Here is an 18,411-nt window from a genome sequence, read left to right on the forward strand (position 1 = left end):
CGATAGGTTTAAGTAGGCTAATATTTAGGTAATTCTCCAGAAAAGCTACATCAAAGAAGGCATAATTTTATTTTGTTTAATTGATTTCTGTGATATTTACATAGCGATAAACATGTGGTTTTAGTTCACAGCCACAAATACTTTCAGCACAAAAATCCTTTGACACTTACCTGTATATTCTAATGCACTGTTGTATTCCCTCCCTCAAACTTGTTACTAATTACCAATATAACATGCGAGAGGTCCAGGACGAAGAGAAATGGTTAGTTTCCCAGTAGTGCGTCCTCGCCCTCTCGAGTGTTATATCTTAACAAGTACTTTGGATGGGGTAGCTTTTCTGAAGAAACACAATATTTAATATTACTTAGACCAGTCATGAATAAATTATTCAGCCAGAGTCAACGTTCCTATGCTTTATAGAGTATGTTATATAGTTATTATATAAAACTGAATTATTTTTAAGCACCATAACAGACCAACATTCATGTAATATTTGCTGGAATATCAAGTTAATAATTACAATATGACTTGTATTTTCTTCGGCCGATGTGGCATGTAAATTGTGATCTGAACGGTTAATTTAATACCAAAAGAGAAAACTGGAAATTTACTTTCGTGCTGTTTGATTATTTGCTCGTCTAATTTGTAAATGTATTTAAGCTACTGCAGTATTACAGTATCTTAAATGTATTTAGTTTGGAAAAAAGAAAATCACTGACTTGATTAAACATTTAGGCCTAACCTAAAAATTTGTTTTGTTTGACCACAATCATGAAATTATTAGTGCAAACTCCTAAAACTGAATACCACTTTGAAATGTATGCTTAAGAATACTTACTCCTAATAATTTTGCTATTCTGGTTGTAATTGCTGTCTCCATTAGCATAATTCCTTCTTCATTACCTTCTTTCTTCAACTCATTATACATGTGAACTACAGATTTCTGAAGCGTACTCTGAATGCCACACTTTTCTTCCTTGGAGGAGTCACTGCCACACTATTTCATTTTTTTGATATTGTAATAAAAATCTAAACACGAAAGAAATTCATTAAAATGTGAAATAACATTTCTATCGATTACCCACGTGCATTATCACGCCCAAGTATATTATATTTATTCGTACTTATCTGACTATTCTGGAATTATAACCACAACGCAACACATAAAATAACTATTATGCATTAATATTAATACTAATATTAATTAATTATTAATAAGTTCGAATTTTACTATCTTCCAGTAACCGACTCAGAAACCTAGTAACTATTAAATTTTCAAGAACGCCACTACTGACGCCGTTTAAAACGAGTACGACAGTAACACCAACATAACAGTTACAAAAACACTACCAGTTGTATTTGTCAGTACCGAAATTCGAAACGAAGTTGGCAAAAGAAAATTCAACCTTCAAACTAGAAAATCACCATAATCCACTAGCATATGTAGTAATGGGGGAAAAATGGTTAGGTTTCACCCTTAGGGTATAGTAGGATTTTTCAAAGGATCCCCAGTCGGTCTCTTTTGTTGCTAGAAGAACTTAGCCGCACGGTCCACCCCGGTCATTAAGGGACGCGTGCGGAAATTTCTAGGCGCGCAGTTGTCACATTTTACATTTACTTCGCCACGTGGGTATGAAACAATCGTATATTTATTTCTATACAACAAATTGTACTTTAATTCAATCAATCACGAATTAATGAATGGTTAATTTTGAGTTACTGTGTGCATAAATCCGTTATAGAATCATTGTACGGTCAACTTTTTCAAACTGATATATTTTCATACTTAGACTATATCAATAATAATAATAATAATAATAATAATAATAACACCGAAAGAATATTGTCAATTTGTGTTTCGTGTCTAAATTCGCAGCGAAATCTGAAATGTTATGTAATAGAATATGATATTTTTCTTCTCTTACCTCTATTCATCGTCACTCTCTCCTAAATGAATCACAAATCTCTCTTGGTTACTGTACCTGTCGTGCTTCATATAATTCCCTTCCGTTTTAATTGCATGTTGAACACAGGAGCACCAATTATGAGGACCGATTGTTGCAGCTCCATCACGCAGAAGTTAACACACTAGACTCAAGTCGCGATAATATTGTTTTTCCTAAAATTAGACTTCAGTTGAAGCCAGATCATTTCCAAAGGTCGACCTGGTTGGCGCAGTTGGTATAGCGCTGACCTTCTATGTTCGAGGTTGCGGGTTCGATCCCGGGCTAGGTCGATGGCGTTTGTGTGCTTAAATGCGACAGGCTCATGATAGTAGATTTACTGGCATGTAAAAGAACTCCTGTGGGATAAAATTCCGGCACACCGGCGACGCTGATATAACCTCGGCAGTTGCGAGCGTCGTTAAATAAAACATAACATTTAACATTCCCAAAGGATTTAGAACACAGTGGTACGGAGGAAATCGTAACACAACGTGTCCATATGAGGCTGCGAGCTCCTCCACTGCATGTTTCTTACTGCATGGCTGATTTGATAGCCTGCAACATAACTCCCTTGATGGGTATGGGCTTGGGCAGGGTTATATTATTGTCCTAATAAAGTTAATTATGTCTTTAAAATTGCTGTTCATCTATCATTGCTATCTTGGGGTTGTAAAAAACTAAGTAATTTACGATATACTCCACGAAATAATAATAATAATAATAATAATACCAATAATAATAATAAAAATAAAATTACAGAAGACTTTCAAACAGCGAACAAAACTCGTGAATTGTTAGAACATATTAAGAAAGACTGCAGTTAGTTTTAGCATTCAGGGGAGAATTGGCAATATTTATGTTTGCCTCAGAAAGCGGAAACAGAGATTACCCCATCCCCCGAGTGGGCAGAAAAGGTTGGGGGGACCGTCTTACTTCAAAAGACAACCGCTCAGCGTGCGGTAGCCTCTGTCTTTAACTGGGGATGCATAGAGCGAGCCTACTATATCAAGTTACCTGGTCTTCCCTATATACAGAGAAATCGGTGTCAAACTGAACATAAAGCGACTAGCAATCGTTTGAACCATAATATGCTAGGACAGGATTATTCAAATATTGCAATCGTGGAGACAAACTATACAGTAAAAATGCTGTATACATTCGCTAGTGCTTCAACCATCGTTTTGATGCAGTCGATAGACAAACGAGTCACAATATTCTCCTGACACGCAAAGCTGTAACACGTGCTAGTGTAATGGGACGTAAAGGTAAAGAGACAACTATTCAAGAAAGAAGAATTACTGTATTATAAATTTACACAAACAACAGAAGACGTATGCCGAAATTGCAAATGCTGTCAACAGAAGCTGTTCTACAGTGTGTAGTATTATAAAAAATGTTAGAGAACGGAAGACATTAATAAATAGAGAGCGCACAGGTCGTCCACGAAAGCTAACCAACAGGGAAGAAAGGGAGATTATTAAGACAGTGAAGAAAAATCCAAAGGTGAGTGCATCAGAAATAGCAGCTAATTTACAGGACGATTTTGGTACAGATGTTCATCCTAAAATGGTAACCAGAGCTCTTCACCGGGCCGGGTACAATGCCAGGGTGCCATGGAGGAAACCCTGTATAAGTAAGGTAAATAAATAGAAGAGACTACTGTTCGCAAATGAATTTGTCGACAAAGCTGCAGGGTTCTGGAACAAAGTTATATTTTCAGATGAAAGTAAATTTAATATATTTCATTCTGATGGGCGACTTTTGGTCTGGAGAAAACCGAACACAGAATTAGACTAGAAGAATATTATATCAACAGTTAAGCATGGAGGTGGAGATGTCATGGTGTGGGGGTGCATGTCGGCCACTGGTGTAGGAGAACTGGTATTTACTGACAATTTACCCTTGGACAAGTTCAAGTACATGCAGATATTCCAGGACAATCTTAAGAAGAGTGCAGATAAACTTGGTCTTTTAGGGGATTATTATTTTCAACAAGATAATGACCCAAAACATACCGCAGAAATTGTTCGTTTGTGGATTGTCTACAATACACCTCACACTTTGCACACTCTACCTCAATCCCCTGACTTGAATCCAATCGAACATTTGTGGTCTGAACTGCAGAAACGAGTCCGGAAACATCGAATATCCAACAGGAATGATCTCAGACAGAAACTTCTAGAGGAATGGCATCAAATAGGGCGGAATGTCACTGAAAAATTAGTTTCTTCCATGCCTGTACGATTGAAAGAAGTCATTCGCAGGAGATGGTGGGCAACTAAGTACTAATGTTTGTTTTGTTTATATTTTGTGTCTTATTTTTGAATACTTTTGTCCAAGCTTCTTGTAGCCAAATCATACAATGTTTTTCTATATACATTTATAACATATGACAATACAATTATTTATTTTCTGTATACATTTATAACATATGACAATACAATTATTTATTTTCAGAAGCATTCTCATTTCTCTTCATTACATTCCCACCTACAAGTAATTTAAAAGCTAATTATTACTTTCCTGAATACTTTTGTCCATCACTGTATATAGGAACAAAATATGTAATTACATAAAATCCGGGCTGTACATATCAGTGATGAAGCTAAGGTATAAATACTGGGTAGCCTAAGCTGAAAAAATTTGCTTACTTTATATATTTTTATATAGCAGAAGATTCTCGGCTTTTCTATCATTTCTTTTTGTGACAGACCCCTCAAGAAGGTGAGGTCCACTCATTTTCACCCCAGAAGAGAATACAGATACTCGTATATCGTTGTTGTTCCTGCAATAACTCCTATGTGCAAAATATAAAAGTTTTCAGTAGGAAGAAAAAACACATTTATTCAGCCTATGGCAGCCGTACATAGAAGACTGTGAATTCTTACATTTTCGAAAGAAAGAAATATAATTGCAAATAGGAGATTTTATTATTTGCTGTATCACTATTTAAGTTATTTAATAGAGCAAAAACCTAAAAATGATAAATATGTCACATAGGAGTTATTGCAGGAACAACGACGATATGTCTCATAACACTCTGTTAGCGAAGCATATTTCTTATATCATGAAAATTGAAAATTTATACTTTGTTTTCCTCCATGTGCTTTTTTAATATGTAAATTCGGTGTCGATCTTCTGTCTTTGTAAGCACATTTTGTTTCATACATCCAACTTGAATAGGGCCTACAGTTTCTCTTTTAATTCTACAAATAATGACTTCAATGTGCCATTTTACACAAAATTAATATGCACAACACATATTCACTTTTGATCAAACTAATACTCAAAACGCAGCTCATTCAGAGAAAACCAATATGGTTGGTTGGTTGGTTTGTAGCCAAAGTTCTGGTATCATGGCAATGAAGCCATTAGCTCTCTTGCAGTCTAGTATTTTTCCGTGATGTTGAGGTGAACAGGCAAGGCTTCTCAATTTTCCAGGTGGTACTTATCCATGATTACGTCCTTTCCACATAACACACAATTGGGTAAGAGGGAGATGCTGATTCTATGTAAATGAGCTGCCAAAGAATCATGCCCGGTCAGAAGGTAGAAGGCTGTCACTGCTGAATTTCTTGGTTCTTCAGGGATGATGTTTATATTTTGGAGGAGGGGTTCCCATGATTTATCTTTAGCTGATTCCTTTATTCTGTTCAGAAATTTTTGTTTGTATTGAATTTTTTTATTTAATGTGACAGAAATAAATGATTTTTGAGTAACATGTTTTGTGTTACGGTGCAGCCTTTCACAGCCAGTTGCCCACCAATTCATTCCCTGTAATGCGCAGTGCGCTGGAACCTATTGCACAACTATTTTCTTGCCAGTTTTTGGAGCTGCTTGATCAGGGTGCAGCACTGAGAAGTTGTGTGGAGTCCTTCCTGACTTCTTTATAGAGAAAAATTTATAAGTTCCTCCAGCTCCTGCAGCATCAAAATCGGTTAGTAAAGATCAATTGCTGTAAATGTGTAGCCAGGTTTCACAACGATATTTGCTATTAATTATTTTGCTACGTTTGGATTTGTATCGTTTTTAACAATTGTTTATTGTTAGTAAAATAACATGTGCAAAAATACACTCTTAATTCTTATCTGAAGGAGTAAAAAACTCGTGCTCAGGGAGTTATCTAAACACATACTTAACACAAACAAAGATAATTATTTGACACAAAGTGGGTCAAGAAAAAAACAATTATAGGAATAAAATACAATTTCAATTTTAACAATTTAAATCATACAAATACATACACATATTAAATTAACATACTAGGGTTGGATAAAAAGTAATGGCAACAGTTCGATATTTCTGACATGGCTTTATTCACAGGGGTACAACATTTACGTACCTTCTATATAGTCGCCCCCCTTATTTATTACCTTTTGCCAAATGTTTGGAAGGCATCGTACACCATCAGCGTGTCCATCTTTGTTGATGTTCTGTATTGACCACCCTAAAGTATGGATAAGTTCATCTCTGATATTGTATCGGGTCCCTCGCAGTGGTTCTTTCACTTTGGTGAAAAGATCGTAATTGCATGGATCATATCGGGTGAGTACGGTGGATGTTCCAGTAGTCCGCGCTTTCCGTCTGCCTTGGAGGTACAGCGTGGTGCAGTATTACCCCATCAATGTCATATGCCACAATGAACATCTTCACAGCACTTTGTGTAGGGCGCACTTTCTTTGGACAAGGAGAACCAGGATGCTTCCATTCATTTGATTGACATTTCAAGTTTGGTTCATACGAGCGAGTCCAGGTTTCGTCCATAGCGACGATTCGTCCAAGAAAGTCGTCACCTTCCCTTTGGTACCGGTGCAACAAGGCCTTCGCGGAACGCTTTAACCCATCGTGCAACTGTGCGATATGGCAACGCTGCATCGCCACATGCTTCACACAGTCCCTGAAAACATTCTTGTGCACTATGACCTCGTGCCATTTCAATTTTGATCCAGGAATGTTGCTCTAGTATTGTAAGGATGGTCGTAGGGTGCTCGCACTATCCCTATGAAAGTGAACGTTCTACACACTGCAGTAAATTGATGGAGTATTGTCGCCGCTGGCTGCACTAACTCATCTAACAGTCCTTGTTCATGTCCACACAGCTGGCAGCTCTCGAATGCACCATCGTCACGTGACAGCAGTGCTGCCATTACTTTTTATCCAACCTATGTATATTCTTTAAAAATTAAATTCCTAATGCTACTTTTGAAATTTTTCATACTAAAATTTTCCAAATTTGGGTATTTTTCAATTATTTTATTGTATAACCTTGGACCATAGTAGGTATCATAGCTAAGAGCTGGGCTTGTTAAACACTTCGTTTCCTCTAGTCGTATAAAATCGGATCTTTTAGTTACATATTTATGATGATACAATTTGAATTTATTACGATTTTTATCTATGAAGTTTAATAAGGCAATATAGTAAATCTGTTTAATTTTCAAAACATTAAAATCAGTGAACAAAAGCTCGGATGAGTAATCAATTGGTTTATTTTAATTATTCTTTTCTGAATAAGTATTAGTGGAGTGAAATTAGAATTACAAGCATTTCCCCATCCTAAAATTCCACATTGGAGAATGGATTGAAATAAAGCTAAGTAAATGAGACAAAAAAAATATTGACTGGTAAATATGACTGAAGTATAACAAAGATATAAAGTTTTACGTAATCTATTGCATGAATATGTAATACGTTTATTCCATCGTAAATGTTGGTCAATTGTAATGCCTAAATACCTAACTTCTGAGGATTCGGTTAATATAGGACATTCACAATTTTAAGAAGAACAATAAGAATGATGAATTTTGAGCCTACAAGAAGATTGAGGAGATTTAAGACCATTGGACCTTAGTGAAAACGGAACAACAGTTGTTTTGGATATGTTTAAGGGAAGAGCATTTGGTTTGGTTTGGTTCCAATAAGTTGTTTCCAGTTTGAATAGTTATGTATTCCAAGGGATTTTGTCGGATTTGTGACATTTCAATGTTAGTTTGGGGAATGAGATGCGTTTGTAATCTTTTAACTTTCTGCATAAATCCTTCTTGTGTGTTTAATTTAGTAACTTAGGGAAGATTTTGTATTTTCTCCAATAGTCTGCATTAGACAGTCTAATTAATTTCTCATACCGGATTTCTGCTTGTTCTTGAAAGTCGTGTATCAGTGGCTTTTGTTGAGTAAGTTGTCTCATTGAATCTGTTGGTGTGGATTTCCCTGCACCTATAATTAAATGTACTGCTTGGTTTTGAAATTTTTCTATTTTATTTCATTGTTGTGGGGTGCATGTGATGAGTATTTCACTACAATATTTGAGGACAGGTTTCATGTACATATAAGTGGAATTTAGTGTACCGGTACATCTCTGGCTTCCCCATTTGCAGCCAGCTAATCTTTTTAACAGATTTAATCTCTTTTTGGCTTTTTCTATTACAGTATTAATATCATCTTTTCAAGATAATTTGTTACCAGTATCAAATATGACTCCTAGATATTGTGAATTGATTGCTCTTTGTAAGGGAAGTCCATTAAGCTTGATGTTTATGTTAACTGGTTTAGTGACATTTGTGAATATTTGATATTTAGTTTTGTCTGCATTTACTTGCATTAGGTTAGTAGAGCACCAATATTCCAATTTAGTGATAGCTGTGTTAATTTGGGTTTCCAATGACTTGAGCTTATTCTTTGGTTTTGAAATCCAGATGACGAGGTCATCAGCAAAAAATGCAAACTTTACTTTTTTGCCAAATATTTAGGAAGATCGTTGATAAATATATTAAATAATGTTGTAGTCAACACTGCTCCTTGAAGTACACCCATAGCTGTGTGTTTGTATTTTGAAAACTATGACTGATATTTAACTGTGTTGAACCGCTGTGTGATAAAGTCTTGTAACTAACAGAGCATATTACCTCAGATTCCTATTTTGTGCAATTTGTCTACAAGCTTAGGCTACTCCTCCATATGCTGTCATAAGCAGATTTGAAATCAACGAAAACAACTGCAGTATGTTCTTTTTTGTTCATGGCTTCTTTAATACCCTGACTGAAATAAACGACTTGTTCGTTAGGTGAGTGCAGTGGTGATATTCGGCCGGCTCGCACCAGTATTGACGAACCGGTTGTTAAATTTTTCTAGGTAATATTTGCAATTACCATGGACATATACAGTATATGTTTAACATACATTACTGATTGTTAAACTTTTTGAATATCATCACTGGGTGAGTGGTATTGTATAAAGCAAGGGCGTGCAGTGTAATTTTTGTGTGGGTAAGCTCTGAAGTTTTCTTATTGACATTTCTTTTATACATATTAGTCATGACTTATGAAACTTACAGCTTTTCTAAATATATATATACATACAGTGTGATTAACGAGGATTTACCGTCCCTTACGGAGCTTATTTTTAGCTTCAGAAAACTAGCCAATTAAAGAAATGGCACTTCTGAATAGTTCATTCTCTATTTGTAATATTTTTTTCCCGTAAAACTAAAGAAAAAAGGTATTTTACTAACAACTTCAAATTGATGTAACTCTGAAAATATTGTGATTAGAACAAACGTTTATATGACTTTTTTCTCAGAATGTCTTCGCAAATAAGCTCCATAAGTGACTGTAAATCCTCGTGAATCACCCTGTATATATATATATATATATATATATATATATATATATATATAGACTGTTTTAGCTACAGTACTACAAAATGTTAATAAATAATATTATAGCATTCTTTCATTAGGCTTACTTACATGTAATATGGCGATGAACAGCAACGACAGTAGCTGTAGAAATGTATTACAGTACTTATAAGTAAAGTCCATTCTTCTTTCTTGTTTTGTGAACTTTTTGATTACATCTTCATAAAATGTGGCAGATTGTATCACTTATGAAGAAGTCCCTTTTCAATGGATAGAAGTGCTAACCCGTTAAGATGTTCTTGGCTTTGTGTTGATCGCTGGTATGATTTTATTCTTCTAAGTGCAGAGAATGTTCGCTCTACGGAAGCTGTGGTGCTAGGGATAGTGACAATAAGTAATCCGAGTTTTTAGACTTCTGGTAATGCTGTGTCAAGTTGTTTTTTCTTGAGTGTATTAACACCTGGTACGGATGTTGTCCAGAAAATTCATCATAAGAGTAGAGCACAATGAGTTCATTTTTCAGACTGATAAAATCAAACGTGTCCAACTGATTTTCTTTCAAAATGTTAAATATAATAGCAGGAAAGTTCACCCTAAATTCTTCGTACTTCTGAGGTTGTAACAAAGCCACAAAGTTTAAGTTATGCATAGAACTAAATCTTTCGTCAATTTGAAAAACTATTGTATCGATTATCTCAATGTAAAGGGCCTTTCTTGCAACTTCAGGGTCTTGTTCTGTGCGACGACATTTACTTGGAGTTCCATCATCTTCATGGTGGTAAACTACAGTTTCTATCCTTATAGAATCCCAAAATTTTCTGAGATTTTGGATATGTCTTTTTTTGTTTCTGTAATTTTTTCACAACAATGCTGAATATCTAAAGATTTGAACTGTAGTATATTGAAAAGTATGTCAGTGTAGCTGAATATCTTACTGAAAATAACTAATAACAGTGATGTCTCAAAACTGGTCAGAAATGTAAGGAAGCCTTGTGCAGTAACAACTGTTACACTGTCCCAGGTAGAACTGTCTTCTAATATGTCTTGAAAAAATCCAATGAATTCATCCCTATGTTCCTTTACAGTCTGAATAAGACGCGGTGTGAAATTCCATCTAGTTGGAGCATGTCTAGGCATTTTCTTTGAGGTATATTCCTTAAGCCGTTGTTCTTTTGGATGATTTACTGAAGAAAGAACCCAAACCAGTTAAAGTCTGTAAAAATATTCTGCTCTCTTTCAAACACGTAAGTGATTGGGGCAAGATTAAATTTAATTTATGACAAACAGTGCACAAATATTGCCTTAGAATATTTTTCAAGAAATTTAGTTCTCAGACCATTTGTGTGACCAGCCATGACAGCAGCTCCATCGAACGTTTGAGCAACGAGCTTGTTGCTTATGTCATACTCAGTGGCTATACTTTGGACATGTTCGAATAAACCACTAGCAGATCTATCATTGCTTACATCAGTAAAACATATGAATCTTTCATTAATCTCACCATTCTCTGAATCAACATACCTAAGAGTGGTTGAAAGCTGGGATGCATTCATAATGTCTGAAATTTCGTCTAGCATGATTGCAACAAATGACGTTTTTGAAAGTTCTTGTTTTATGTTATCCATAACAACATCACTTACAGCGAGAATCAAATCATTCTGTATTCGATTTGAAGTTCCGCGGAACGTGGCAGAAGTTTCCAGATGATGGCTGAGGGTTAAGTCATATTTTGCAAGGTAATTGAGCGCACCTAAATATACTCCTTTGTTAACTGCCTCTTCTGACTCACAATGACCACGAAATGGCAATTCATGTATGGCTAGAAAATAGATTGTATCAATTAACCTCTTCAATATTTCCCTGTTCTTTCGCATCATTTCATTGTGTTGCTCGACAGTGACACGAAGTTGTGAATCTGACTGTACATCTATTCGAGATGATCCAAATGACTTAAATTGTAAAACACTAAAAATATGTGCCTGTGACTTTTCATGTTTATTAATGGCATTGTGCAGATTTTTCAGATTATCATAACCATTATTTTTAGACCAAACTGTTTCTTCTTTAGAAAACATAAGACAGGGCCAGTGAAAGAGTTTATTTAATTTCGCACTTCCTGCAATCCACTGAGTTGGGACGCTTGAAAATATCGAGTATATTCTTTTCCTTTGTCTTTATGAGCTGCAAAAAGCGTTGGCATTTCAGGACATGATCAATCACTTAGTATTATGTTTAATTTTTCTTCTAAAGAATGTAATCGAAATGTGTGTTTCAATAATTGTTCAATAGGACATAATGAATCACCCATTCTTAATCAATACCGTATTTAGCTTATACACAGAAAACTACGACATAAATTGTCACTCACAAAGAAACAAAATCTTCAAATAACTGAAAGATCCTGAACACTATCTCAATTGACAAACAAATCTCATGTTTCACACACACTGCCAAATTCTACACTGGTATTCTTCTGCAGGAAGTCAAGTCTGGACAAGCGATAATCCCAGTGCTTATTCTTGCTGTGTACTGGCGTATAGGCAATACAGTGGTATACGAGGAAATTTTCCATCCTTGTCTACTGTCTGCGCATGCACCAGCACTGTAAAATGAGGCTTCAGGCAAGCTGTGAACGAAGAGCTGCCTTACTGCAGAAATGTAGTTAATCCAGAACACTTATATATAAAGTGCAGAATACACTTTATTAAAAAATGTTCATCTATAAGCTGAATGAGATAAAATTGATACATTAATTTGAAGTGTGTCTACTAGGGTATGCGGCGCTTACCCCACTTGCCCTAAATGCACGCCCCTGGTATAAACCCAGATTGCTGTTTTGAAAACAAGTTGTTGGATTCAAGGAACCAATTGTGACATGCAGCAATCATTCTTTCCATATTTTCCATATCTGGCTTGTAAGAGAAATAGGTGTGTAGTTATTAATATTAGATGAAGTTTTACCTTTCTTCAAAATGGGTATAATACTGGTAATGATTTTCTTTTTCAGTTAGCAGATGCTGGTACTGTAAAACTTGTCTCCAAGGTTCTTGATAAATTCTGAATGAATTAAATCTGGACCAGAGACTTCATTGCATTTAAGAGTCCCAATAGCTGCATCTAGTTCATGGATTGTGAAACTAACAACAAACACTTCTCTTGTGTTTCATGTAAACACACCTCTTTTGCTCATCTTGATATTTTTTCATGTTTTTTTCTAACTTTTTGTGAGTTGTTGTGATTCTATATATTATTGTATATGTACTTAAAAAGGCGTTTGCAATAACCTGGGGGTCTGTTAGTTGTGTATTTTTGTAAATTATAAGTGAATTACTTGGTGGATTACTCTTTGTGATATTAGATATAAATTCGGGTAAGCTTTTATACCATCTTTTCTATACCGGTAGTCCATTTTAGAGATAAAATTGTTAAAACATTGCCTACAAGGGCGCACCCACGGGGGGGGGGGGGTCCATCGGGCCCGGACCCCCCCCCCCCAAAGTTGTAACATTACTACTGAATTTTTAAGCGTTGATAGCATATAATTCCGTTTACTCTAATTTCACCGAAATGATTCACGTCCATGTACAGTACGTAACACTTCTGATTTTTCCTGCTAGCCAAGTCCATCTAATGGCATCCTACTATAATCGTTGGTAGCTAGAGCTCTCTGCTGCTGAAAACGTAGCCGAGTGCCATCAGCCAACAAAGAATGCACAATTCTGTACTCGCTGTGTTCCAACCATCACGTTGTCATCACTGCTTAGCAGATTGAGTTCAATGTTGCCAAAGTATCTATCATTGATTATAATAAGTATTGGCGGTATTTGACTGGTCTGTGTTTGATTTTCCAAGTATTTGTGTCTTGAAGAATTATTAATGTGAAGTTGTGAAAACTGTTATGTGATATATTAACTTAATAGTAGTATTAGCACAAGTGCTCACAATGCAAAAACATAAAATTACCAGTTTTTTCAGCTCGGTTCCATCAAAGGTGGCTAAGTGCAATATTGAGACTGTACCTAACCTACAACCAACGAGTTAGAAAGAGAAAGATATAGAGTGGTCATTGCCCCGCCATGTTTGAAGAAAATTGAACGACCGTTGGTAATGAACTTATGCGCCCAAAACAAAGTGGGCGTTGTGATAACTGACATTAGAATCGTCAGCTGTCTTAATTTCGTTTGCATAAATCAGTTAAACTGAAGTGGAAAAACCTATTATTTCGTCAAATACGTGATAGGAACTTAATCTAAACTTATGTACGCTAAATTTAAAACACTTGAGCTATTCCTAGAAGGAATGCTTAAAAGAATAACCTAAGCAAATTTGTCATGTAGTATGACGAGAAGTCCTAGCAAATATACTGAAGAAAATGTTAATATTCCTAGGTTCTTTTAAATGCGACCTGCAACATTGCCTATAAAATGAACGAGTATGATTCGGATGATTTTATTAAGTTGTTTTCCCAGTCTCTACACGTTGCAAAACTATTTACTATACCATAAGATATAGAATGAAAGTAGGCCCTATCTGTAGTAAACAACCTTTACCTCCAAGCTTATAACATGGGTGAAACATGACAAAACACACTTTCAGTTTTTTTGTTACAGTAAAGTATAATTATTATCAAAATGTGAACGTGAGGCCAACAGCCGGCTGGTCTGTCTGAGCCTTTCAAGGGCTGTGGCACCACAGATAATTATTAGTGTATAATTGAGCACCCACGTACAATAATGGGGTAAGTAGTTACGAAATATATTCACACTTACCCCATTATTGCACGTGGGTGCTCAATTATGTTCTTTCATGTCCTTCCAGTCAAAATACTAACAACAATACGACCTACCCCAGAGTTTTGCGTTATTTTGGATGCGAGTGTCGAAATACAATTTTAATATTTGATTGCTATTACTAGGTTTGAAACGGAATTGCAGCGGTTTTATCCGTATTTAGTTTAACTTTATTACTAGTGAATCATTTATTTGATTAATCGTTTGTCTTCGAAATAGGCCTAACTTCTTATAAGCTACAGCTCATCGTCTTCTTGTATAAGCAGTAAGGACAGAAGGAGCAGAAATAAAGGATGCCGGTGTCGAAATACAGTTTTAATATTGTATTGCTATTTGTTTTTCACTGGGTCTGAAACGGAATTGTATTGGTTTTATCCGTATTTAGTTTAAGTACATTACCAGTGAACCATTTATTTTGTTTATGCCGGGCGTTGTTACACATTTAAGCATGAAAAAAAAATGCTGCTAATTAACAAAACTATGGACTTAACTTCATAAATTTACATGAAATATGATATATCAGTTGTGTTTTTCCTTTTGACATTGCAGTTATATGCAGCACACACAACAGGCATGTTTTTTCTTCGTTTTTTTTGTACTTCTTACCTCCGTTATACAACATTGTAAGCAGACGAATTTTTACAAAGGTGGGCGCTTAGCTCAGATCTGCCGTGTTTCGCGGTGGCACCGCAAAGAGCGCTGTACAGGACAACATGGCCACTCTATAGTCTTCTCTTTCTAACTCGTTGCCTACAACATGATGCCAATATAGGTATTCTTGAACCGTCTGCATCGTCATCATCAACCCCAACATCGGTATTACTGAATGTGGACTCTAGTGGTAAAGATATAAGTTCTTTTGTTAACAGAGTACTTTCATCAAGGGAGAAATTTGAGACACTAAATTCCATTTGGGTGCCGAATGAGAATTTCAAGTTCCCAGTAAAACCAGTTGGAAAGAAAAAAAAAAACCTCAGTTTCCAAAAGAGATGGCTCCAACGATGGAAGTGGTTAGCTTATTCAGACAAACAAAACGGTGCATTTTGTAAATACTGTGTTTTGTTTGCACCTCAAGAGGTTGGAATGCACGAAGCTACACCAACAGGAAGGTTAGTGAATCAGCCATTTGACAATTGGAAACATGCATGTGAAACATTTAACAGGCATGAAAAGTTACAGTATCACCTGAATTCTGTGGATACTTACACTAAATTAAAATCTATCGAACAAGGTAACGAATTGCCAGTTTCTTTGCAGATTGATAAAGCATGAAGAGAGCAAGGGAATGTAAATGTTCAAAGGATACTCCCGATAATTAAAACCGTTATATTTTGTGGCCGCCAAGGCATACCATTACGTGGGCATAAGGACTTCGGTCCCTTTGATTTGGAAAATCCACCAAATCATAATGAGGGAAATTTTAGAGCTTTGTTAAGGGAGCGTGTTGATGCAGGAGATGATAACTTAAAGAGCCATCTATTAGTCTGTGGAAAAAATGCAAGTTACATAAGCTGGAAGACACAAAATGAAATTATATCAGCCTGTAACTATATTATTCGTAGCCAAATAGTAGTGAGAGTGACTGAGGCAAGATGTTTTGCTATCTTAGCTGATGAAAGTGTAGATGTCAGTGGGACTGAACAGTTTTCTCTGTCAGTACGTTTCCTTGAAAATGATAGCATCAGAGAAGAATTCCTACAGTTTATTCCAGTTTCTGAGACAACTGGAATAAATTTGGCTAGAACAATTCTTGAGAGCCTCACTCGATTTAATGTTGATTTGAAATATATGAGAGGGCAAGGATATGATGGTGCAAGTGCAATGAGTGGACAGTTTCAAGGTGCCCAGGCCTTTATTCTTAAAGAATGCCCTGCCGCTTTATATGTCCATTGTGCTTCTCACAGTTTGAACCTCGCCATATCAGATGCATGTTGTGTTCCAGAAATCAGGAATTGCATTGGCATTGTAGGTAAAGTGTGTGAATTTTTCAACACTCCCAAAAGGCAAGATGTATTAATAAATAGTATAAAAGAGCTTTGTCCTGAAAATAAAAGAAGCAAACTCGTCCAAATGTGTGCTACTAGATGGATAGAAAGACATGACTCTGTGATGGTATTAATGGAACTGATGGATGCTGTCCTCCCTGCATTGAAAACCATTTCTTTGTGGACTGACAAGGATGTATCTTCCAAAGCCGATATGCTGAATTCTTCAGTGACCAAGCCTGCATTCCTAATTTCCCTTCACGTAATCAACAAGCTCTTCTGTGTAACAAAAACCTTAAGTGAATACCTTCAGAAGACAGATATGAATTTGGAAAAAGCACTTAACCATGTAGAAAATGTTTTAGAAGTGTTACAAGAGGTTAGTGATGCAGCAAAAGACCAGTTTAAATCTATATTCTCGACGGTTTCTACTCAGCTGTCGTCACTTGGAGAGGAAATTAGAATCCGTCGATGTGCATCTGGACAACGTTCACAATTCCGCAGCAATGTTCCTGCTGATAATGCTGAGGAATATTACAGGAGGACTGTATTTTTGCCATTCCTATCTAATATGCAGTCTCAGATAAAAACAAGATTTGCTAAACATAACATTTTGACAAAATTTTTGCGTCTGATCAAGGAAGATGGGGTTGCTAGTGATTTTATAGTTCTGGCCAAGTTTTATTCTCAAGTAGATACTAATTTTTGTGTCCAAGATGAGGAATTGGTATGTGAATTTGAACTCTGGAACACATTTTGTAAAGGAAAACAGTACAAGTCAGTGTGGGAAATGTAGCCTATATTGCATGTGAATATGATTTCTATCCTCATGTGAAAGAGCTGTTGAAGATTTTATTAACATTGCCAGTGTCCACAAGTACAAGTGAAAGGTCGTTTTCGACTCTTAAGAGATTAAAGTCATACCTGAGAAACACCATGGGAAATGATCGTCTAAATGGTCTTGCTTTGCTAAACATCCATCATGATATCACAGTTTCTCCACAAGATGTGGTTACTGCACTAAAGATAAAGCCAAGAAGACTGGATTTTGTTTTGTAAAAAGAAATTGAAAGAGGTATGTTTGTGTGTATATGTGTGCGTGCGTGCATTTATGTAACTTGACGTTCTTTCATTGGACCCCCCCCCCCCCCAAGAGAAATTCCTGGGTGTGCCCCTGGCTGAGAGTACTTCTTTCTTAAATGTGGCCACTTTACAAGTTTCCAGTCTATAAAATTGTCTCTATTACTGTTCTCTTCTGCTTGTTTTCTGGCTGAATCACGAGCTACTTTTGATGTCATTGATTCTGGTTCACGTTAACATTTTGTTTAAAAAACTTAAAATTGTTTAAACACACGTTAAAAGTGTTAAAATTTTTTAAGAAGGTTATGTACCTTAGACAGACGGCCCGTTTTGATGCCGGTTCTGTATCATCTTCAGTATCCTACGAACTACTGATGTTCCTGTTGATCTTGCATACTGCCATTTGCATTCGTCAGTTGTAGGGGTGGGGGTGAGTTGCTCCTATGGTGGGGGTGTTTGTTTGTGTGCTATGTATCATGATGTCGAATAATGTGTGGGTATTGAACTGTAATTGTGTATTAAGTATATGTTGTGGGTGTGTTATTGTATGTTTGTATATTTCGTATTGTTCTAAGATGTTTAACTGTGGACTTTTTGGTGTGATGTGTAGAATTTCCATATCTGTTTCTATATTATTGTAGTCATGATTATTGTTGATAATATGTTCTGCGTAATTTGATGTGATGTATGGTTTGGTTATATCTTTGATGTGTTCTTTATATCTAGTTTGAAAGGTTCTTCCTGTCTGTCCTATGTAAAAATGTGGGCAACTATTGCATTTTAGTTTCTAAACCCCAGTTGAATTATATTTATTTGAATGTTTGATGTGATTATTTAGATATTTCTGTGTTGTGTTATTTGTTTTGTATGCTATCTAGTATTTTAGTTTTCTGAATGAAATTGCAATTTTGTAAGTATTGGTTGTGATATGTTAATGTTATTTATTTATTCTCACGTGGTGTTTGTGTTGGTTT

General features: G+C 35.9%; 2 protein-coding genes across 10 annotated transcripts in view; one reads left to right on the forward strand and one right to left on the reverse strand.

The window, feature by feature from the left end:
* Window positions 1-18,411, forward strand: part of LOC138710202 (uncharacterized) — a 101,856-nt gene that overhangs the window by 35,046 nt on the left and 48,399 nt on the right. For 2 of the 9 annotated variants that reach the window (XR_011335170.1, XR_011335169.1), the window contains exon 1: window positions 5,705-5,883. The exons of 2 other annotated variants lie outside the window; for them this stretch is intronic. Coding sequence is in view for 1 of the 7 variants with exons in the window: in XM_069840851.1 (XP_069696952.1) it covers window positions 15,456-15,481 (26 nt within the window). In the remaining 6 variants the exon portion in view is untranslated. Of the gene's footprint in view, window positions 1-5,704; window positions 5,884-13,064; window positions 13,574-14,359; window positions 17,433-18,411 lie in introns of those variants that run through there. 5 more of the 9 variants (XR_011335162.1, XR_011335161.1, XR_011335159.1 and 2 more) reach the window with 4 other exon arrangements.
* The window catches only part of LOC138710199 (DNA polymerase alpha catalytic subunit-like), a 558,528-nt gene that overhangs the window by 16,286 nt on the left and 523,831 nt on the right, over window positions 1-18,411 (reverse strand). The gene's annotated exons all lie outside the window — the stretch shown is intronic.

Source organism: Periplaneta americana, chromosome 12 (genome assembly GCF_040183065.1).
Source record: "Periplaneta americana isolate PAMFEO1 chromosome 12, P.americana_PAMFEO1_priV1, whole genome shotgun sequence".
NCBI classification, from domain to species: Eukaryota; Metazoa; Arthropoda; class Insecta; order Blattodea; family Blattidae; genus Periplaneta; species Periplaneta americana.